Below are 22,234 nucleotides of genomic sequence, written 5' to 3'. Positions count from 1 at the left end.
TGTTACAAAGCTAGTTTCTCCTTATATCGTCAGACTAAACAAGGGTCTAGTTAGACTGTTAGACTCTTTTAGAATTATGTCTTGATGCTTTTCTTAATTACAAGTAACTGTTAAAGATCTTGATTATAAAGAGTTGTCTGGACGTTTCAATTAACTGTCACTCCTGTTCTAAGTGCCTCGTCATAGAAGGAGTCTTTTTGGTGTTAAACAGAGCTATGGCTTAGTCGTACGTTTCTAGTTTTCACCATTGGTACAACTATCCATCTAGTATATTCCTTTCGGATCATTATCAGAATTACGAAGGTGAGTACACCTACGACCTCTAGTATATTTCATATTTGGCGCGTGTATCGTACCATTGCTCCTTAACCCCTAAATAGGAAATTTGTAGTTTACAGTTTTTAACTTAGGTGCTGGAGTGACTTAACTCTCCCAAGTCCTACCCCGACTTGGGTTATGGTATAATAGATTTTGTAGTTATTTTATGCTATCACGGCTCCGGATCCTAGTTAGTTATTGTTCATTAGACTTCAATGTATTTAATCATGAGTGATTGTCTAGTTCGGGCTGTTACTAGGATTTAAAACTAAATTTTGTTTTATTCTAGATATATACCTCTAACTTTTGAACCTATTATTGTGTACGGGACGTAGAAAATACCGAGTTTCTAATATTTGTTGATTGGAGCTACTCTTCGTACTACTTTTTTCTATTATTACTTTCATTCTTGAACTCTCCCCCCCGTGTTTTTTTTTTTCGAAAAAGATTAAAGTTAGTACTTAGGGTTCGATAAAGATTTAAGTGGTCGTGTTTTCTTTTAAGTGTCCAGTTGATTTGTTTTAAAGTACTATGGATTTTAGGGTTTATTTGAAATCTTCCCTTGCAAAAAAGAGGGTTGTGTTAGGGGCTAAGTTCAATGTTAATTGGAATCTAGATTAAACATTTCTTATAAATCCTTTATTGTATTTTATTTGTACATTTAATTATTGTTAGTTTCCTTGTTTTATCGGTTTATTTTAAATTTTTTTTATTTTCATAATGTCCTAAATACCACTGTTCATTATGCGAAAGGAAAAAAGGGGGAGGAGATGAGAGAAAGCAGCACCCTAACATCTCGCGTTACTACAAATACAAGAAGGATAAAGCAGGGACATATGAATGGAAAAGAAATAAATAAATAAATACAAAAAAAAAAACCGCATAAACGAACATAGAACATAGTAGTCAATAAATATCCTTCCTTGCACCTCCACCTCTGCGGTGCCTGCAAAGGCGTGTGCTCCCCTTAGCTGCCCTCGTCCTCTCCTCGCTTTTTAGTAAGCCACCTTTAGCACGTGGTGCAGTAGGCACCTGGTTAATAAGGTGGTGAGGTAAATAGGGGGAAAGTTAGTCTTTGTACCTCGTAGGAAAACATTGTATACTAGTAAAAAATAAAATTTTATAATTGATATATAATATATATTAAATTATATACCCTTTATCTACTATTTATAACAACTTTTCAAAATCTTTTAATACTCATTAAGTAGCAGGGGAGAATTTAATAAAATACATCTTTTTAATAAATGTTTTTATTTTTACCTGGCGCTACAGGGTTGATCCGTTTTAAAAGTGAATTTTTTTAACCTATTTCGACAAGGTACCTACTGAACCATTCGCTCCACGTCCTTTATTAAAAGGGCTCTTCCTCTTTCGAAGATTCCACCGGTCTTCTTGGCACTTCCGTTCATTTTCCTACGAAGAATGGGATAATAAACCCAAAGAAGACCAGTTTGTTCAAAATTCAACTGAAAAATAGAATATAGAGTACAAATAGTGCACAAAATGTTTCTCTTACTTGGTTAAACGTGTCGTAACTCAATCTTCACCGCTACCCCCCGGACTGAGTACTTCACAAGATTAGGCTAGCTGCTAGTACCCATTAGCGGTTTGACATTTGGGATCCCTAAACATACGTATAAACTAAATATAATAATCGGAGGCAAACCAAGCCCCAATTCCTTTTTCATCGATATGGTCCCTATCCCAATTCAAGTCCCAATTTTACCACAATTTTAAAAAAACACAAACCAACCTCATCCACCCTATTTTTCTATTACTAACTATTTATTCTTTTTTCCACTCCCGAGCCCTACGCACGCCCCAATTTCAACCCTTCCCCTCACCCCAATTACTAACTATTTCTTTTTTTTCNTTTATTTTGTTCAAGCTCGGCTCATTTAATTTCGAGTCGAGCTCGAGCGAGCCAAATATCGAGCCGAACACGAGTCGAACGCGAGCCGGCTCGCTCGTTTGCCAGCCCTACTTCTGAATATTCTCTATCCATGTGCTGCTTTTTGACATTTGTGGGAGCCTCTATAGAGGTGTGATTATGTGAATAGGTTAATTAAAAAAGGTTTTAGCACACTTTTGTTCCATCAATAAAAAGATAATAAAGTATAGAAGAGATAACAATATGTTAATAGTCCAAACAGCTTTTAAAGGTCTTATCCAGTGCAGTTCAACTATTTTGGCCCCCAATAAATCAAGTCAAAATTAATAATTACTGCAGAATTTTTATCCAGTATTGCAATTACTGGATTTTAAACTAGAATTTGCCCATTCGTGCCTCAGGATGATGAGAAATTGTTTAAAATAGGTGAAATCATATGCATGAAAAAAAAAGCTACGGATCGAATAAAAAAAATGATCATCTTAGGCATGAATAGGTTAGCGATCTTATCAAATATGCGATAACAACATTTGTAATAGAGATTATAGAAGAAAACGTGAGCCTGTGGGCCGTGTCATCTTATACTTTTTGTTCAAAACAGAGAAAAAAAGAATAAGAATGGGAATAAAATAATTTTATAACTAAAAAAGTGTAAGATGTACTGTGCATGCGCTAATATCTCATGTTACTCGTGTGAGTTTATGCGTGAATGCATGGTCTCGTGACTCATCCATTATTCATCTCCTGATCCAAAATTCAAATCCTTATCTAACTATTATCGTTTTCTTTTTCATAATCCAAGGTCCTAATGTCATCTTATACTTTTGTTTTCAAAGCAGAGAAAAAAACATACAAATGAGAATAAAATAATTTTATAACTAAAAAAATGTAGGATGCATTACTGTACATGCGCTAATATCTCTTGTTACTCGTGTGAGTTTATGCGTGAATGCATGGTCTCCTGACTCATCCATTATTCATCTCCTGATCCAAAAATCCAAATCCTTAGCTAACTACTATCGTTTTCTTTTTCATAATCCTAAATCCTAATAAATCATGTGGTCAAACATTTACATAGCCACTGTTAATATAAAAAGTTGGTAACTCCTCTAAGAATTACCATAATTTGCCTCAGAATTCGAATAGAAGAAAATTTTTGGACTTATTTTCTAGTGAGCTATTTAAGAGAGATAAACTAAAAATTCGTTAGATTTAGCAGTAATTTTGTAAAAAAATCAACATCTCTACCAAATTTTAATTAGAAAAAATATATATTTATTCGTAATTAATAACTCTAGGATAAATGCGGTCCTAACCAATCTATCTCTTTATTCTTTGTCTATATTCAAAGCGCCAAAATGGGTCATCAAGCATATCGAAGCTCTTCGTGGAGATTTCTTTCGGAAGGGCGGAAGTAACTCCCCTGAGAAGGGATGTTTGGTGGCATGGAAGGCTGTTTGCAAGAGCAAGAAGGAAGGTGGGTTAGGCATCTTGAACTTAGCCACCATGAACCAAATCTTTTTGGCCAAATAGTGGTGGAAGTTTCATACGACATCGCAGTTACAGTGGATAAAAATCATTCGGGATCTATATTATCGTAGACGAAGGCCCCTAATGGAGGGAAGATCTTTTAAACCTTACTCATACTGGTGGAAGGGAGTTCTAAGCATTAAAGAAATCTTCAAATGGGGAATATACTATAAGCTGGGTAATGGGAGTAATATCAAGTTTTGGTCCGATCGTTGGTGCGGGGAGTCCTCTCTTCAACAATCGTTCCTTGAGGTGTTTGATATGTCGAACTGCACGAACTTGGCTGTAAGGGATTGTTTTGTGGATACCAATTGGAATTGGAATAGGATTTTAGGAGACAATATCGAAAATTTTCAGGGACTGAACCCTAGCGTATCGGAAATCAAGGAAAAGGTTTCACAGTTCAAAGTCGAGCATGGGCCGGACATAATGCTTTGGAGATGGAGCCCAACTGGACAATTTACAGTAAGATCAACCTATGTAGCGCTAAGTGACGGGGCTACGAGGGACAGACGATCAAGTAAGATTTGGAAACTTCGAGTTCCGCTAAAGGTTAAAGTATTCTGTTGGCTGGTACTCAGAAAGAGACTCCTTACAGCAGACAACCTAGTGAAGAGAGGGTGGGTTGGAGATACAGCCTGTGTCTTATGTGGGACTGATGAAGAAACTATGGATCATTTGTTCACACAGTGTGTATTCACTAGATTTCTTATACTAATGGGAGTGGAGGATGTTCAAAATAGGGATTTGGGAAATGATCTTACCTCTACCTGGGATAGATGGAAGGGCAGGGCAGGCGGTCAGCCTACGAGACACTGTCTAACCGATTTAATAGTTTGCTGGTGGATCATTTGGAAGGAAAGGAATGATATAATTTTTAGAAAGACCAAACTAGACCCGTTACTAGCTGTTCACAAGGTAAAACAATTGGCCAGTTTTTGGGAGCAATTTTACCATTATCTAGTAGCACATTAAACAGTTTTTTTTTTTTTTTTTTAAGTACTTAATTGTTTCGGTCCTTAAGGGCCATGTTGCTTTATTTCTATAGTCTAGTTCATTTTTTCAATGAATGAAATAGGTAGCACGCTATCTTTTCCTCAAAAAAAATAATATTAATTATATATAGCTGAATTTTCAATCAAAATAAAAGAACAAAATAATTAAAAAAAAAGCATGAAAGAGGCAAGATACTCTCTCTCTAAATTTCTTTTAATTCTTTCTCTAAAAACCTAAAGTCAAGATGTAGAAATCTGATACAACCCCAAAAACTGCATTTACTCCTCACCCAGAAAACGTGGGAAATAGAAAACGGATTTGTATGAATTAAATTAAAATATTATCGTCATCAAAGAATAAAGAGACATCAATTAATTGGAAGGGACCGTTCACTAAATTAATCTTAAGCTTCTACATAAGCACAAAATTTCCATAAACATTTACTGCTTAATTAACAGCCACTAATTCCCCCAATTTGTCTATTCCTTAAGCATAAGAATCTTTGCGCCATTGTGGGGTTTTATAAAATATAATTAACCTAGTCTAATGTCAAAAAAATCTCTATAATTAATTTGTTCATAAATTGTTTATAAAATATTTGCAAATTTAATTATTGTCCGAATCAGTGGCTGATGCTTATAACATTGCTTAAGGAATAACACGACACATCCGTGTTTCATTATTTCAAATAACAAATGCGGAATATAACAAAAAGAATCAAAATGTTTCAGTTCTACATTTGTTCATAAATTGTTTATAAAATATTTGCAAATTTAATTATTGTCCGAATCAGTGGCTGATGCTTATAACATTGCTTAACAAATAACACGACACATCCGTGTTTCATTATTTCAAATAACAAATGCGGAATATAACAAAAAGAATCAAAATGTTTCAATTTTTTCAAATTTCTGATCCAAATGTAGAACTGATGGTATAATAATTTATCAAATCATAATATTGGAAAAATGTTGAAACTGACCAAAATTTGAAGGAATCTGAGAAGCAACTGACCTTGCACAGAGCCACCACTTTGAAGTTTGGACTCATCTGTGGTGCGACCAATTGTGATTTTGCAGTTAAAAAAAAGAAAAAGAAAAAAAAGAAAGAGAGAGAGAAAGAGAGTGAAATAACAAAAATAAAATACCACTCTTTACTAGAAATAAATGGATCAAAAAATGAAACTTCCTCTCATCTTCTTCTTTCCACCAATGGCAATAGCAATCCCCATCTCCTCCTCCTCTCCTTCCTCTTCTTCTTCGTCTTCTACTTTTACGACTTCGTCTTCTTCAGTTTGTTGACCCCACTTATTCTCTGCTCGGTGGTCGTCTCCCTCCTCCTTCTTTTCCTCCTCTCCTTCACCAGAAGCGCCTTCCACCATGGCTCCTCTCCACGACCCCCACTCCCCATCTTAGCTGTTCCCACCCCTTCCCCACTTTTTTTTTTCCGTCAAAACCCCATCCTTTGTAATGTGAAGAAGATCTCAGTTCCTACCCACCGAACGCAAGTCCTCAAACACTTTGCCTACGAATCACAAAACCCACATCCAAAATCGGATTTTTAGCCAAAATCTCTGCGAAATCCCCATAAAGGAGGCGCCTTTCTCGGATTCGGAGTAGACCCATGAACCAGTCGGGCCCCCCCCACCCTCCCCCTTCTTCTTCTTCTTCTTCTTCCTCCAAACCCTCCTCCGTTCTCCCCTACAAAACCCCCAATTTGAGAGACCGTTACCGCATCGGGAAGAAGCTGGGGCAGGGCCAGTTCGGGACGACGTACCTCTGCGTCGACAAATCCGATGGCGCCGAGTACGCGTGCAAATCCATCCCCAAGCGCAAGCTCCTGTGCCGCGAGGACTACGAGGACGTGTGGCGCGAGATCCAAATCATGCACCATTTGTCCGAGCACCCCAACGTGGTGCGCATCAGGGGCGCCTACGAGGACGCCCTGTTCGTGCACCTCGTCATGGAGCTGTGCGCCGGTGGGGAGCTCTTCGACCGGATCATACAGAAGGGCCACTACAGCGAGCGCAAGGCGGCGCATCTCATCCGCACCATCATCGGCGTCGTCGAGGCCTGCCACTCCCTCGGCGTCATGCACCGAGACCTCAAGCCCGAGAACTTCCTCTTCGCCAGCGCCGACGAGGACGCCGCCCTCAAGGCCACTGATTTCGGCCTCTCCGTGTTCTACAAGCCCGGTTGGTGTTGTAAATTCCTTCTTCTTTTTTTCCATATATTTTAGGCGTTTCTAGCATGTTTTCAGGTGATCTAAAGTTGGCACCTTTAGTGTTACTTGTTAATTTGCCTATAATTTATTCAAAAATTTGTCCGTAATGCTGTGGTCCTGGAGCTAAAAGAAGGATATTCGTGCTGATTTGTCTGTGTTGTTGCGCTAATTGACAGTTTTTTTTTTTTTTTTTGGTTTCACTTTATCGTTCATGATCTGTTTGTGTATGCCTCATAGAGAGACAAAAAAAAGGGTATTAATTCCAACCTGAACTACCTGCTGTTTCTCAGTGTGTTGTTGAAGCACCCAAATACTTACTTTTTTGCTTTGCCCAAAATTCTTCACTTTTGAGTTTTGGTAACTTTGATCATTCTGAATTAGGCACCGTTGGTAGTAAATAAATGTAGGCACTAATCTGGAGATTTTGTAGTTGGAGCATGGATGGTTTAAGTTCTTATGCCTTGTCCATTGAATTATAGTGCTTGGTAGAAGAATATGATAAAATTTATAACTACTTATATTTGCTTTGAAGGCTCATCATTTGATGAGGGTACCAATAACAAACTCCGCTTCTCGAAAATTAGGAGGCTATAAATGTCTGAGGACCGGTGGTTAAAGAATGATGCTACAGGATTGTTGTGGATCTCTGTTGGCACCGAACTAGAAATAAGCTATTTATCGTGCTTTCTTGAAACATGTGTAGTTTCGCGGGATTGGTGCTGGATTCGATGTCCTTTGGTGACAATCGGATAGTTCTAGTGCTAGCCTTGGTTAATTTTGAGCCCATGTTGGCTTTGGTGTTTAGCAATCGAAGATCGATCATGACAACCACTGTCTTTGAATGAACTAGTTCTTAGTTTCAGAATATTGGATATTAGTTGTTTTGACTTTTTTTTTTTTTACCCAGTTGTTAAAATATTTATGCTAGCTTGCTTTTGTACATTGTTCCACAATCACGAAGGACAAGTCAGTGTTATACCTTCGATTGTAAAATAGTGAAGATGATGCTAGATCTAGCTTCTGACCAAGATATGTAACTTCGAAGATAGTTTCAGTGAAGCGATTTTTAGAATTTGAAGCACCTTTATTTGAATACCATCATGAAGGTAATATTATGCATTCTCTACTTGTAAGGCAGCATCTAACTTCGGATGTTATTTCGTTCTTTTTTAGGTGATACATTCTCTGATGTAGTTGGGAGTCCTTATTATGTTGCGCCTGAGGTACTTCGAAAATGCTATGGCCCAGAAGCAGATGTTTGGAGTGCTGGGGTCATTTTATACATTTTACTAAGTGGAGTTCCACCTTTTTGGGCAGGTACATAGAATATTTTTCTTCAAATTAATTTGATCCATGAGTATGTTGTATTAATATGTAACAAATCACATTTTCTTCTCATGTTTGGTGACACCTCTTTTACTGGCATTTTATTTGCACTCTCCTTTGAACCTCAGAAACTGAAGCGGGAATCTTCAGACAGATTTTACAAGGGCGTCTTGATTTTGAGTCCGAGCCGTGGCCTGGAATCTCCGATAGTGCTAAAGACCTCATTCGGAATATGCTAAATAGGGATCCAAAGAAGAGATTTACAGCTCATGATGTCTTATGTAAGTATTGATACTGCTCACTCGATTCCAGGATTATCTCTTTTCGAAAAGAAACCGATTTATTTTTGCTTTTTTATTTCCTCTTTTTTTTTTCTTTTTTTCTGCTGACAATGGGGTTGATTATGCCAGGTGACCCGTGGATTGTTGATGATACAGTGGCGCCTGATAGACCTCTTGATTCTGCTGTTTTATCACGGCTGAAGCAGTTCTCGGCGATGAACAAACTAAAGAAGATGGCTTTGCGGGTATGACCTTTTATTTGTCTTTTTTTTTTTCTCTCTCTTTTTTCAGTTACTTGAAATGCTGTTAGTTGTCACATTGTATCATACATATTAGTAAGCTTTCTTTGGCCTTCCAGATTTGTTGTCTTATTTCTCTAGAGTATGGTCATCCTTTTGCCCCTAGACGCAGTGTAAGAATAAGAGGATAGTTTATATTATTGGCGGAAAGCTGAGAAATTTGTCGGATGTGACAAGTAATGTTGTGATATTGCACTTCAGAATTTCTCCATAGAACTAATGCCATATTTATTTACCGACTCTTGCTGGAAAACAATGCTTCATATGTAACAGTTATTGTATGCATAAAACGTTCAAACATTAAGTAGAATGGCAAAATCTTGTCATATAATTTTTGCGTTTAGAATTCGAATATTGCCCTGGTACAGAATTGTAGGCTTATGGTTGATGCAAATCTACAAGTTTTGGAGCTCGCAACCCTGTGGTTGCAGGTTTTGAGGTTTGCGAGCTGTCACTTCATTCAAAACTAAAATTTTAAGTCTCTCTAAGCTCCCCCTCCAAGATCCCACTTCACTGGGAATCATAATTGGGCAATTGCTAATTTTAACTATTGTTGTAACAGAAAAGAGGTATGACTTATAAATTTTACAATAAAATCCGCAAATGGGTCATCATAAGAAGTTTAATTGCATAAGATGTTGAGATATGGTACTTATGTCCATGTTTGAAAAAAGTAAATGTTGCTAGACTATGTTACAAGTTTATTCCTTTAGATGGCAATGCAGTCATGATAGGCGTCTAATGTTGCTGTACGAAAATGCAACAAGTTACATGGGAGTTTCTAGCACTTAAACCTGATTATAATGACGTGAAACAAATTATTTGCCATAAATATAAGGAACTGATGTTCTCAAAAGGATTCATGTCAACCTCCATTGTTGCAAAGCTCTGTAGCGCTATGTCCGTACAATGGCCTGAACAAACATTTTCATTGTGATCATACATACTGCTACCTTTAAGTAACAGAAACTGTAAGTCTAATACCTTTTTAACAAATGTCTTTCTCATTAACAGTTAAGCTTAAGCTTTGTGCAGTAAAATATGCCATTCTTTTATCTTTTGCAGGTGATCGCAGAAAGCCTCTCGGAGGAAGAGATTGGTGGCCTTAGAGAGTTGTTCAAAATGATCGACACAGACAACAGTGGGACAATAACATTTGATGAACTGAAGGATGGCATGAGAAGAGTGGGTTCAGAACTGATGGAGTCTGAAATACAGGCTCTCATGGATGCGGTAAGCACTAGAACTTTTTAAGTTCATGAGAGCTTCAAGAAGAAAATTTGTCACTTCTTTAGATTAATTTGCTCTTATTTTTTTTCCCCCCGAAATTGGTGTTTTATTTTGTTAATTGGTGACAGGCTGATATTGACAACAGTGGCACTATTGACTATGGAGAATTCCTCGCTGCTACTGTACACATGAATAAGTTGGAGAGGGAGGAAAACTTACATTCGGCCTTCTCATACTTTGACAAGGATGGGAGCGGTTATATAACCATCGATGAACTCTCACAAGCATGCCGAGAATTCGGCCTCACTGATGTCCATCTGGAAGAGATGATCAAAGAAATTGATCAGGATAATGTTGGTTTACTCAAAATTCTAAAATTCTTTTCTTTTGTTTGGGCAGATTTTTGTGAACTAGCATAATGTTCTTTTTTTATTTATTTCCGAGTGTATTGGCATGTCTTACTTGCAGGATGGACAAATCGATTACAGCGAGTTTGCGGCGATGATGAGAAAGGGCAATGGTGGAGTAGGAAGGAGGACGATGAGAAACAACTTGCATGTTAATTTGGGTGATGTCTTTAAGACCGGAGAACACTAACACATACTAGACGGCTTTTGAATTGAGATTTACCTCTAGCAGTATAATGGATCAGGTTCGCAGGAAGCAAAGATTGAGACCCATTTTCCTACTGCCCTATGGTTAATTTCGAGGGAAGTTGCACTTGGGAGGAACTTCATATAGAGAGACGTCTTGTAGTCGACTTTAGTGATTGGAATGAATTAATTGCATACATGAACTTAACCTTTATCAGTTTATAAAGGTTTTTGTGTTTTTATTGCTTGGATCCTATGTTTGTCTAGGAATTGTGGACTCGAGTATCGCATCTGGCTGTGACTATCATCTGTGTCCCACATGAGCTATGGACTTCTATGAGTGCCTTGTCCCCTTTTGAGGCATTTTGTATAGAAATTCATGCTTATTTAATATCCTAAACAGTGATAATTGACAAAGTCAGATCTGAGATTAAGCTTCTTATCATTGTCTTTGCTCATATCACACATCTGTTACGAACTTCACTGCTTTAGAATACTTGTTCACTGCTTGATTCTTATATTATCGGCGTCTTTGTATGGCTTCTGGAGCAATCATTTCCTGAATTAAGGAGGTTAAGAATTAATTTGTTTTCAGGAAAATTCTCTGCAAACAACAGCTCCTCCTGCCATTGTAATTGCTGAATAAGGAACAAACAATTCATCCCTATGCTTCCGACAAGGAAAACTCAGTTTTTTTTTATTCAAAATGGTAATTGCTCACTGTTGTCTCATTTGCTGATATTGGTCTATGTGAACAGCAATTGTATTCCTATTTTCTGTTTCTCAAAGCTAGAGCTGTAATTACTCTAAAAAAATGTCACCTAGTATACATAAAACAACATACCAATTTAACTAAAAAATTACAAAAATACGAAAAAAAATGATGCCAAACATTAGCATTTGTTTTCTGCTGACTCTTCTTCTTGAGAGGGAATAGATACACCTCCACTCGAACTTGAAAGAAAGCTACTTAGCTTCTCTCTAAGCAATGGCGAAATCAGCTCAGAAGAAGTTAAAGGCTCCAGAGAACTAACCACTCCTCTCCTCACCATCACATCAAATGCTGACAAAGCTCCGCGAACGATCACTTCCCTTCTCTCGGCATCATAATTATCCACCAACAGAAACAAAAACTCCATCAGAGTGTGAGTGATCTCCGCATACTGCGTTATCGAATTCACCATCAGAAGCATCGCAGGCTCAACATTCATAACATTATCCACCTTCTCATCGAAGAACAACCAATCGTAGAACAACGCGAGCTTCGCATTGGCCTCAAAGTAGCTTCTTTTGCAGCACTTGAGAAGCCAACCGATCACCGCCCACCTCGAGATCACATTGGATTGGATAATCTCATTTGAAGGGTGATGAGAACAGCATACGAATCGAACTATATCTGGTATAAGAGTCTCACTGCTGGGCCAATTCAAGTGCTTCTTCGCAAACCACTGTTGGTATCTCTTTTGGCTCCCCCATTTCACGTGGGTGAGTAGAAACCTCAACTGGGTCTCCATCTCCGGGGTGATCCGGAGCGAAAGGTAGTGACTTGGGGTCTTTAATCGATAGAGATCGGAGAAATCATTAAAACCCATGAATTTAAACTTGGTAGGATCAAACAATAGATCCTTCCACAAATCTCTGAACTCAGGAATGTGGACCAGGTCCTGGAGAAGGCGAACGAGATCCCTTCCGATCCTAAAGCACAAATCAAAGCTTTGTCTCAACGCCTTGATACAGAAATCGATCTCCATACGCTTCAATTCATCCATTTTGATGCTACCCATAAGCCTATAGTGATCAGATAGCAAGCGAAGATACACGAACAGGGCACTCGTGAGAACCAAAGGCTCATCTAACAACCAATCCCAATTGGAAGAGAGGATTCTGAGGAGCTCGGCGCAGAGCCACAAATTGGGTTCGGTAAAGTCGCCGCCTTTGATTTGCCTCAACAGGGATACGACCAAAGATTCGATCTTTATCGCGGAGACTTGGATTAACTTGGAGCAGAGCCATAAAAATTGGGCTTTGGGGGCATCGAGGAGCTTGGAGAAGGACTCGTTGGAGAGGGCGAGGAGGGTGGAGGTGAGGAGATCGTAGCCGTCGGTGACGAGGGCGTGGAGGTGGGTGAGGTGGGTTTTTGCCACGTGGGGCTCGGCGAGCACGGCGAAGGCTAAGGCGCGGGTTAATTGGGAGTATTGGGGGGGGGAGGGNTAAGGCGGGGGCGGAGGAGGAGGAAGGAGTCGCGGAGGGAGAGCTCGGTCGGGTTCTCGGCTTCGTGCGCGGCGGAGCGGAGGAGACGCGGCGCTGTCGGTGGTGGTGGTGGTGGTGGTGGCGCGCTCATGGCGGACTAGGGTTTTAGGTTTGGGGACGTGATATCTGCTACGAGAGGAAGAAGACGACCCTAGCGGGTGGGTCGGACTCATGGAGGATGCGGACCCGCTTCGGTTTTTATTTTATTTTATTTATTTATTTATTTTTTCCGATTAGTGGTGGTCCCGTTCTTAAAGCACAGAATTTTATTTCAGCGTTTTATTAAAAAAAAAAAAAAGAGATTTAAAATTTTCTACTTTCAAATTTGTACTGCTTGTACGTACAACATGCTATTAGAGCCATCGACTTAGTTGAGCCAACTCTTCCCCTCTTCTGGGCCTCCTTAAACCAATATTGTATTGTCCTTATCTATGCCTTGAAGAATCATTGCTTCTCTCCATCACCCCCACAAAGCGTAGGTCTCTTCGCTGTGTTCCGAGTCGTCGCCGATCAACAATTCCTCATCGGATATCCGCAGACGGAGCACAAGCAGAATGATCAAACATATGGTCATCATCGTGATGATGTTCTCATGCAGTTACAAATACAGTTCCAACAAACTGTATGAGGAATTGTACGCTGCCGTAGAATCCACTACCGGAGTTGGCGACCGGGAGGAAGAGAGAGCGAGCATAGGACTGGCTCTGCGAACAGGCCCGTGGCGATGCCACGGAGAAAGCTCGCGACTGCATGGGTGTGGAAAATGCCGAGGGTGTCGTCAAGTTTTTGCATCAAACAAAATTCAGTGAATCAAATTATGTGTTAGTTTCTTTTCTTTTCTTTTCTTTTCTTTCATCTGTTTTTGTTGGAGGTTGCAAATTGTGTGTTAGTTTGACAAGGCCCACTTGGAGCAACCTAGATAAATTATAAGGCCTATTACCATGGGCCATGTTGTTTCGGCCCATTAGAGACTGGGCTCGTGAGTGCCTCGACTTGCACATTCTAATTAAATCCATTATAAAAGCTTAGAGATTACGCAAGAAGTGTTGCTCCAAAATAGCCATTGGAATAGCAATAACCTCTCATGTGAAAAATCTCGTCGACAACTTCTCATCGCAGCAAAATCTAGACACTTTAAATTAAAACTTTTTAGAGCCTAGAAAAGTTTTAGATTTTTTGAGAGTCGAAAGCAGTTTAAAAAGCACTTGAAGTTAGGATTACACTGGTCCTTCAACTTCTTACAGCTTATTCTAACTCTCTCTCTCTCTCTCTAAGCACAATCAGACTTTTACACCAATTTTCGACCCAAAATCAAATATCCACGAAACAGACAAACATGATAGGGCAATGGAGGAAACATTTGAGACCTCCAAGCCACTAATTTTCCTATGCCACCACAAAACAAACAGCTTCTGTATCTGCCATAAATCTCACCGCAGTGTGTGTGTAATCTATTTGGCAAGCCCATTTTCTCAGCCATTTGTGGTTATAAATCACTAGTAAAAACTAGTAACAAAGTTGTATTGAGGTACAGAAACTAGTAACAAGGACAGAGACAAAGAAGAGAACATCAGCAGGATTGGTGCAAGCTCTTTGAATAGCTCAGCTTATCACCATTCCAGTAACACCCATCTCCACCATTCATATCTTAAGGCCCTCCTCCACCTCACATCTCATATCCTCAACTCTCACTTGCTCGCCACCACCCTTAAGAACTTAAATATAACCAATCTCCCACAACTCTCACCCTACCCAAAGGAAAAAAAAAAACTTTCTGAGTTCTTAAAGAGAGAGGAGAGATCAGGGCCAGGGGCTTTTGCTGAAAGCTGTTGGAAATGGCTTCTGCCTCTCTCCTTAAGTCATCTTTCCTCCCCAAGAGGTCCGAATGGGTCGCGGCACGTCCGTCGGCCGCCCAGCCCATGGCGGTCTCCTTCACCGTCCGTGCCGGTTCGTACTCCGATGAGCTCGTCAAGACCGCGGTAATCATCTCCGGCAATCACTGCTTTCATATCATGCATTAAGATTTTACACTCGAGACTCCAAAACTCTTGTAGATGGTTTTAGCTCATAAAAAATACAAGTACAATTTGAAGCACAGTATTCACAGCATAATCACCATGAATGTTAAAGAATTATCTAGGGAGCAAATTGAGTTATTCTGCATAAACTAGAAACATGTTGGTCATGTATCTAACACTTAGCAAATGAAAAATATAGTTGAGAAAGAAACTGTTATCAAGGAAATCTTTGGTTTGTGCTACAGAACCAAACAAATGGTTAGCTATTAAAACTAGTATTCAGGACAAACTCGAGCTATTTTTTGCGTTGCAATGAACTAAAATCAGATTCAAAGTTTAAAGGTCAAAAAGAAGATCCCCATACTGCACAAGTTATCAACCGGAGAACGTATTTTAATATCCAAACAAGTCCCTAATAGCTATCGAATAAACCATCTCAATAGCCAGAAAAGAGATCATCATAAAAGATAAAAATAATCTATTGACAAGGGACATCATAGATAAAACTATGTCAGTGAGCACTGTGCGCTGAATTTGTATTCAGAAAAGCGTGGCGTCGCCGGGGAGAGGCATATTGGCCATGGACGAATCCAACGCCACCTGCGGAAAGAGACTGGCATCGATCGGCCTGGAGAACACCGAGGCCAACCGCCAGGCTTACAGGACCCTGCTGGTCGCCGCACCCGGATTGGGTCAGTACATCTCTGGTGCTATCCTCTTTGAGGAGACACTCTACCAGTCAACCACAGATGGGAAGAAGATAGTTGATGTCCTTGTTGAGCAGAACATCATGCCAGGGATCAAGGTTGACAAGGTAAAGACCCATAACACCAAAATTTTCTTTGGTTTTTTTATCTGCGGATTAAACTGCTTATTTGATGTCCCTATTGAGCAAAACAGTAAAAGAATAAATCAAGAAGGAAAAAAGTTCATTTTTATTGTTTCTGTTTGTTGATTGTCAGGGTCTTGTACCACTTGTTGGCTCAAACAACGAATCCTGGTGCCAAGGATTGGATGGCTTGGCGTCAAGGTGCGCGGCGTACTACCAACAAGGCGCCCGCTTCGCCAAATGGTGATACTATTGTCCTCCTATGTGAAGTTCCCCTATACATACTGTTTGAAGATCGCCGAGGCTTATACGTTTAAAGGATCTTGCAGGCGTACAGTTGTCAGCATTCCAAATGGCCCGTCAGCGCTAGCAGTGAAGGAAGCGGCTTGGGGACTCGCGCGATATGCCGCCATTGCCCAAGTAAACTTTCTTGCCTACCATTGTTTTATCTCTCTCTGTCAATATCTTCATCATCATTTAAGGCAGATGATGTTATCGCAATAAACATTAGTAAATGGCAGTGAAACAAAGAGGAGCCCTTTTAAAGTAAAATGCCGAAAGTATCTGATGGGATTTGAACTGTATGAGCTATACCCTGATATCCAAGTGAAACAGTACATTTCTCTAAAATGTTATATTATTAAAGATTGGCACCCTAATAGCTTTTAGTCAACAATTACAAATGAACAAACCATGCGAATTTCTGTTTGCATTGTGTTAGGATAATGGATTGGTTCCTATAGTCGAGCCCGAAATCCTCCTTGACGGAGAGCATGGGATTGAGAGGACATTCGAGGTATCTCAGAACGTGTGGGCTGAGGTGTTCTTCTACTTGGCCGAGAACAATGTCATGTTCGAAGGCATCCTCCTTAAGCCTAGCATGGTCACCCCTGGCGCCGAGTGCAAAGAGAAAGCCACCCCAGAACAAGTTGCTGAGTACACCCTCAAGCTCCTCCACAGAAGAATCCCTCCTGCTGTTCCAGGCATTATGGTATACACTAATCTGCCCATCGTTCGAACTATCTTCTATTTATCTGTCTGTTTGCCCGTCGTTTTATGTATATCATTGTTTACCGATTATAGCAATCTATATATCATACAAACTCTTGTTTCTGAAACATTCTTATCATCGTGTTTGGCTCGGTGATTTCTGAAACATTTTACCTATCCAATTCCATATGCAATCGCCAGTTATCTGTTGCGTTTGATGAGATGGTGGACATATCTATCATTATTATCGAGTTATCTACAGACCAGCAACCAATGAATACCCAATTCCGGTGATGGCAATTAGACACAGATCTAATACTAAAATATTCTGATGGTGTTATTTTGACGTACAGTTCCTTTCTGGTGGACAATCTGAGGTTGAGGCCACCCAGAACTTGAATGCCATGAACCAGAGCCCCAACCCGTGGCACGTGTCATTCTCGTACGCGAGGGCACTGCAGAACACTTGCCTCAAGACATGGGGAGGGAGACAGGAGAACGTCAAGGCCGCGCAGGACGCTCTCCTTACCCGAGCCAAGGCTAACTCGCTGGCTCAGCTCGGGAAATACACCGGAGAGGGTGAGTCTGCGGAGGCCAAGGAGGGGATGTTTGTGAAGGGCTACAGCTATTAATGGACCTGATCAATAGTGCTTTTAAAGTAATTGCATAATTTGTGTTATAAAAGTTGAGAATACTGCATGCTACCTTTTTCTCAAAAAAAAAAAAGAAAAAAAAAGTTGAGAATACTGAATTATGTTAGATGGTTAATGTATTACATGATTTTGAGATGGCATGTTGGACATCAGTGCGTTGTTGATTTTTACGTTAAGATTAGAGTATCTTCACTTAGTAGCATAGCTGTAATAGTTGTGTATTTAAATCTAGAAGGGCTTAAATATAATGGTTTCTTCATTGGATGCTACAAATCCACAAACTACAAAGGAGAACGAGTTTATGTGGCTGTTGGAATGTTTATTAAAACTCATCAAGTATGACCACACAAGAGAGTAGTAAAGGCAGCGAGATGAAACTAAAGTGGCTTCAATGTAATCTTTAAACAGTAATATATTTGTGTTAATAATTTTACAAAGTGTTCAAAATTAACACAGAAAAATGAGAAAAATGAAAACCCATCACTAGTAATGAAAGACTAAACTATTCTTGATTCTTCCTTACACCTTACAGTTCGCACCAATATCGTCGTCAACTAAGTTGGTATTCTCCACTTGCGTGGGCTTCCTTTACTGTCTTATCATATTCGTCTTCGTCATCCCCCTCTGCCTCCTCTCCCTTCTCCTGGTTCCCTTGCTTTTCCTCATCTGCCTCTTCCTCCTCAGCGCATCCGAACCCCGCCACGGGAGTGGAGGATGGCAGAGGGATTCTTGCCTCTTCAACAATCTTCATAATCTCGTCCACGCTTTGTAGAGAGTAGGTGGGGGCACTCTTGTCCTTCTTGTAGTAAACTGCCTGAGCAGCTTCTGTGAGATCTCTAGACAAGTTCTTCAAGAACCAGGGGTGGTTCCTTATTTCTCTTATTGTTATCCTCTGTGTTTGTACACCAAGATGTAACTCATCAGGAAGCTAGATTTTTTGAACGTTGAAAATAGTTTTGTAACTTGTAAGGGCAAATTTGGTCTAGCTTCTGTAACAGCTGTGCTCCCCGAAAAAGAAGCAACTTCTGAAAACCAAAGTTTTTGGCTGACAAATAGTCTGGATATTTAGCTATAGTTTTAACCTCCAAAAGCAAAAGCTCCAAATTTAAATCTTCTGCTTGTGCAGCAGCAAGAAGCTGTACAGGAGATTTTAATGAGAAAGTTATTAAAACTTCTTGGAATAGCTCTTCTCAGACTTCAGAAGCTCCAACACTGCCAAAGCAAGCCCCAAGCTTGTTTAGAATTCTCCGATTTATATGCAATGTTAGCCAACCAATGTTTTTGAGTCCTGAGGAAATGTTAGAATGAAATAGTTTTAAGAAATACCCTGGCTGGGTTTGTGACGAAGATTCGGGAAAGCAGCTGCCTGCAATCTTGGGATATGTGAACATAGTCGGGTATTTTGTACTGAACCGACATTATCCTCTGCATGCACAACATTCAAAAGTATTGTATCAAAGTTAGTTCAAGAAATTTTTGTAAGATTGATAGGAAAATAGAACATAGATGTAGATTCTAAGGTAGATAAATGATTCCGTTAAAAGCAATACCCCAATTGTCTTCCTAAAATCCTTGGGGTCATCAGGGTCTTCAAAAGGATAAGCTCCAACTAGCATCACATACAGAGTTACTCCGCAGGACCATACATCAGCAAGCTATTATAGAACCAAAAGAAAAAACACACACACATGCATGCATCAAGAAAAAAGGAAAAAAAAAAAAACAAAGTATGATGATACAATGGTATACAAGAAAAACATTTAACAATGACAGTAATACATTTAAAACTCAAAGGCAGAGATGAAGTGTGCTATATTGAGAAACCATGAGGTCCACAACTTATAGGACCTTCCAATGAATTAAAAGCGAACTCAACTTGCAATCACAAAAGAAACTCCTCCATAGCGCATAATTTATCATTGGATAACTTGTTTAGTATCCAAACAAGCCCTTAACTCAAGGTCTTTAATTTCTCGCATTCGTACGTCAAAGAGGAAAAGAAGAAAAAGGAAAAGAAAAAAGAAACCAGTGTCCACTTAGGGTTATTAACTTAAGAAGTTGCTGATTCCATAACATGCACAAGAGCTACAATCAACTACATAGAATCAGGAAAGAAAAGAGAACGAGCAAAGTGTGACCGTAACCAAGGTTCGATCGATTAATCTTACCGATCTTCCTTATTTCCACACGACTAAATTTAAGAATATTTTTGTTGTCGAACCCAATGGGTGATTGGAAGGACAACCATATCGCGATAAAGTGTTACAGCTTGAACCACGAGGTGGCTAAGTGCAATCAAGCTATACAACAAGAGGGATTTCTGAAGTTCTCCACCAAACTAAACAGAAAATGTTTCACGGCCTCGAATTGCCTTCAAGACGAGATCAAATCACGATCTTGACTATGTTTGCAAAAATTCCAATCAATCCTGATATCGACTAAGCATCCAACTTCTTTCTGGCTATTTTCCAACCTCTAATTAGGTAGTTTATTAGTCATTAAAAAAATAATAAAAAAATTACTACAATATTAACTCTGCAGCATGAAGGGGGCGCATGAGAATCTCTCTAGTGGAATAAAATCAATTTGAGAAAATGGGGGGCTACATCATCACTGATATTGCACTAACTAAAATTCTTTCCTTGACGAATTCGGCTAACCAAATGCACCAACCCCTACACGCTTAAAAAGGAAAGGTTAAATTACAAAAAAGCCCTCTTGTATTTTCCTCGAGGTCTTAATTACCCTCGTCCGCATAATGCCTTAAAAAAAATCAAAACTTTGGAATATTTTGCATCCGAATTTAAAAATTATTCTAATTTTTCACGGACCAGAATGATCAGTACTACTCTACGGAGGGCCCCACCAGGAAAAAAAACGATTTCCACGTGGCGCTCATCCCACGTCTACTGGCACGTGTGGGCTCCCCCGAGGAACGCAGTCCATGGCGGCTACGGTTAACGGGTCCCACACTGGAATACGAATCCGCAAACGCGAAATTCGGGGGGAAATAGAGAGGAAGATGGGAAGTGTGAAATGACGAAACTGACCTTGCCGTCGTATTCGCGGCGGGAGAGCACTTCGGGAGCGATATACGCCGGCGTTCCCACCGTCGATTTCGGTCTTGAGTGAAGAAGCGACGACTACGATTGATATATTTTTTTTTTAACACCCCAAAAAGAGAAAAAAAGTGAATAACATGCTTAATTAGGCCCAAAAACAAACTATTAATTAAATTTAATGTAAACGAAAATAATTAGACCTTAGAGTAGCCAAAGTCGCAGATTTTGAGGCGCGGCGCGGGGCTCCCGTCGAGGAGAGTGTTCTCCAGCTTCAAATCTCGGTGACAAATTTGCTAAAAATAAATCGATTAAATCAGAAAAAACAAGAATTAAAAACCTTCATAAAAAATATCAAAAATTTTCTAATTTAATGGTGTTTTCAATTTATTTATTTACCATAAAATGGCAATAGCTGACTCCGGAAATTAGTTGCTGGAAGAAGTATCTCGCCTAAAAGAAGCAATTTTTTTTGTTAGAATAAATCATCAAAATGCGAGGAGATAATGGGGAAATTAATTAGGGCAAAATTGGGGATTAATAACAATAATAATAATATTAGAAACCTCATCTTCGCTGAATCTCCCGTTGTTGCAAATCCGATCGAAGAGCTCTCCGCCCGCGGCGTACTCCATCACGATCGCGAGGTGCGTCGGCGTGAGCACCACCTTAAGATTCACCAAAAATTAATCACACTAAAGTTACTAAACCCTAAAAGTCCCGCTCTTACTGCTAATAGAACCCTAATTCCTTTTTTATCTAAGAACCTCCTTGAAGCGGATGATGTTGGGGTGGCGGAGCGATCGCTGGTTGATGATCTCCCTGGCCACATTCCCATCGATCTGCAGCGAAGAACAGGAGGGGGGGGGATAGCGAATCAGAGTTCGTAGGATAGCGAAATGGAGGGCGAGGACGGGATCGAGATTGAGTTAAACCTTTTGGCCCCTGGGGATGTACTTCATGGCGACGAGCTCCTTCGTCTCCTTGTTCCGCATCAGCCGCGCCACGCCGAAGTTGCCGGAGCCGATGTCCTTCAACAGCTCGTACTTCTCCATGAGCTTCGAATCAAAACCCAAATCGATCGAATTCGCGCTCGAAAGCGCCGAGGAAGAAGAGAGAGAGAGAAGTGGAGACTTGAAGGAGAAGGGAGGAGGGAAAGGGGAGAGAGGGACGGGATAGGGAGGGAAGGAATCGAATGATTAGAAATCGCGGGGAGCGTTTAATTAATGGGTAATGGGATTTTGTTCCAAACTTTTTTCTTTTATAGGGGGAGAACACGTGAGCGACGGAAGGGTCGGGTTTTTTTTTTAAAAAAAAACTTAAATTTAATAATAATAGAGAAATGCTCAATAAGACTACAAGAGTTGATATTTTGTAATCTAGTCCCTGAAATCATCTGTTGTTAGGCAACACGATGTCGAATAAATTACAGGCCACCGTACCAAAAATTAAAAAGATAAAATAAAATAAAAATAAATAATAAAAAATTAGAAAAATAAAATAAAAAAAAGTAAATAAAATTAAAATAGCAAAAGCTAAGAAAGAGTTCACTTAAAGTGCCGAACTCAGTCCGTTTTCTTTTCAAGTTTCGAGCTAGTCTAACCACGATTTTGGAATCTGAAGATTGTCTAGGGCTTTTAACTTAAAAATATACATATGAACTGTTGATATACTAATTTACCACATACAGATTAACTCAGAGACACTGATTTTTTTTTTTTTTTTTTTTTTTTTTTTTTTTTTTT

At 39.6% G+C, this 22,234-nt stretch overlaps 4 protein-coding genes across 5 annotated transcripts; 2 read left to right on the top strand and 2 right to left on the bottom strand.

The window, feature by feature from the left end:
• On the top strand, positions 5,877 to 11,133 carry LOC109723030 (calcium-dependent protein kinase 28-like). Its single transcript, XM_020251235.1, has 7 exons — positions 5,877 to 6,932; positions 8,135 to 8,278; positions 8,416 to 8,568; positions 8,698 to 8,813; positions 9,933 to 10,100; positions 10,226 to 10,450; positions 10,566 to 11,133. Exons 1-7 carry the CDS (start codon positions 6,362 to 6,364, stop codon positions 10,692 to 10,694), a joined length of 1,506 nt encoding a protein of 501 aa, XP_020106824.1. The 5' UTR covers positions 5,877 to 6,361; the 3' UTR covers positions 10,695 to 11,133.
• LOC109723033 (integrator complex subunit 3 homolog) lies at positions 11,513 to 12,894 on the bottom strand. Its single transcript, XM_020251239.1, has one exon. It carries the CDS (start codon positions 12,472 to 12,474, stop codon positions 11,584 to 11,586), a length of 891 nt encoding a protein of 296 aa, XP_020106828.1. The 5' UTR covers positions 12,475 to 12,894; the 3' UTR covers positions 11,513 to 11,583.
• Positions 14,230 to 17,703, top strand: LOC109723031 (fructose-bisphosphate aldolase, chloroplastic; the record flags this gene model as incomplete). The annotated part of the gene is given in 6 exon segments (XM_020251236.1): positions 14,230 to 14,919; positions 15,503 to 15,772; positions 15,921 to 16,030; positions 16,117 to 16,207; positions 16,509 to 16,778; positions 17,131 to 17,703. Coding segments are annotated over 6 exon segments (1,164 nt in total). The 3' UTR covers positions 17,410 to 17,703.
• Positions 17,818 to 21,730, bottom strand: LOC109723032 (serine/threonine-protein kinase SAPK7-like). 2 transcript variants are annotated; one of them, XM_020251237.1, is made up of 9 exons: positions 21,425 to 21,730; positions 21,257 to 21,331; positions 21,056 to 21,157; positions 20,889 to 20,942; positions 20,693 to 20,785; positions 20,481 to 20,573; positions 18,981 to 19,085; positions 18,757 to 18,855; positions 17,818 to 18,322 (listed from the first exon to the last, which is right to left on the bottom strand). In XM_020251237.1, exons 1-9 carry the CDS (start codon positions 21,542 to 21,544, stop codon positions 17,981 to 17,983), a joined length of 1,083 nt encoding a protein of 360 aa, XP_020106826.1. In that variant the 5' UTR covers positions 21,545 to 21,730; the 3' UTR covers positions 17,818 to 17,980. The 2 variants fall into 2 exon arrangements, with proteins under 2 accessions (XP_020106826.1, XP_020106827.1); XM_020251238.1 differs by lacking the exon at positions 18,981 to 19,085.

This window comes from Ananas comosus, linkage group 17, assembly GCF_001540865.1.
Source record: "Ananas comosus cultivar F153 linkage group 17, ASM154086v1, whole genome shotgun sequence".
In the NCBI taxonomy this organism is placed as follows: Eukaryota; Viridiplantae; Streptophyta; class Magnoliopsida; order Poales; family Bromeliaceae; genus Ananas; species Ananas comosus.
Note: the sequence above shows the minus strand (reverse complement) of the source record. Positions and strands in the feature narration are given on the sequence as shown.